Source organism: Pteropus vampyrus, unplaced genomic scaffold (assembly GCF_000151845.1).
Source record: "Pteropus vampyrus isolate Shadow unplaced genomic scaffold, Pvam_2.0 Scaffold480, whole genome shotgun sequence".
NCBI classification, from domain to species: Eukaryota; Metazoa; Chordata; class Mammalia; order Chiroptera; family Pteropodidae; genus Pteropus; species Pteropus vampyrus.
Window position 1 is genome coordinate 153,443 of NW_011889261.1, and position 1,016 is coordinate 154,458.

At 64.5% G+C, this 1,016-nt stretch overlaps 1 protein-coding gene across 1 annotated transcript in view; it reads left to right on the top strand.

Annotated features, from left to right (window-relative positions):
• Positions 1-223: 223 nt before the first annotated feature.
• The window catches only part of LMX1A (LIM homeobox transcription factor 1 alpha), a 124,218-nt gene continuing 123,425 nt past the window's right edge, over positions 224-1,016 (top strand). Inside the window, exons 1-2 of the mRNA XM_011382504.1 lie at positions 224-411; positions 673-824. Coding sequence (XP_011380806.1) covers positions 224-411; positions 673-824 — 340 coding nt within the window. The remainder of the gene's footprint in view (positions 412-672; positions 825-1,016) is intronic.

Here is a 1,016-nt window from a genome sequence, read left to right on the forward strand (position 1 = left end):
CCTCGCGGGGCCCAGGACATGACTGTCACCAGGGGAGCCGGCCCCCAGGTCCCACAGCCGAGGGGTCAGCCCTGTGCTTGACTCCCACTGTACCTCTTCCAGGGCTTCCGTGGGAGACACCATGGTGTTTCTAACCCCACAGAGAGCCTGGTCCTTACCACGCCTGTGCTGCTGGCTCTGACGAGTGGGGTTGACAGCGGCGTCCCGGACACCGTGTCCGCTGATGTGGACGGTCCCCCCGGACACCGTGTCCGCTGACGTGGACGGTCCCCCTCCGGACGGCACTAAGCAGCGCGGCCCTCACCGCACTGAAAACGTGGGGTTGAACGACAGTGCGATTTTTGCGGGTGCCACCGGGAGCCGCATTCCTCTGCACAGCAAGCTGCGCCCGCGCCAGAACGTGCACCGCACGTGCGGCTTCATGGCTCCCTGGGTGTTTGAACCCACGAGCTGGGTCTGACAGGAGGCAGGAGAGTGTGGAGCGCTTCGAAGGCCCCACAAGGGCTGCGGCTGCCCTTTCCGAGCTGCAGAGGAGGGAGGTGCGAGGCTGGCCATGGTGCCGCCGGCAGGGTGGTTCCGGGAACCGACCTGACACCTGCAGGAGCATCCGTGGAGAGGGGTTAAGAAGCGTGCCCCTCAGGCCCCCACTGGGCCCGGAAATTTGCCACAAAGGAGGAGGGGGCACCAGACGGCCCATCGACGCCAGGCTCGGCTGGGCGCCTGGGCCCGAGGAGAAGGTCTGGCCCGTGCCGAGCCCAACGCGGCCGTGCAGAAAATGTGGGGAAGAGGTGTCGCCAAGCACGCTCTGCCCGTGGGCCACCTACGTGCCTGTCACCAGCTTCAAACACCTACACACAGCTAAGGTGGGTGAGCGCCCACCGCCACGGTCAAGTGCAGTTATAAACCGCTCGAAGATGGGGCGCTTCTGTGGCAAGAAGAGTTCAGAGCCCGTTACCTTTTGGGTCGCAAAGCGGGCGTTAAACATCTGTATTTCTGTTGCTTTGACATGGGTGCCT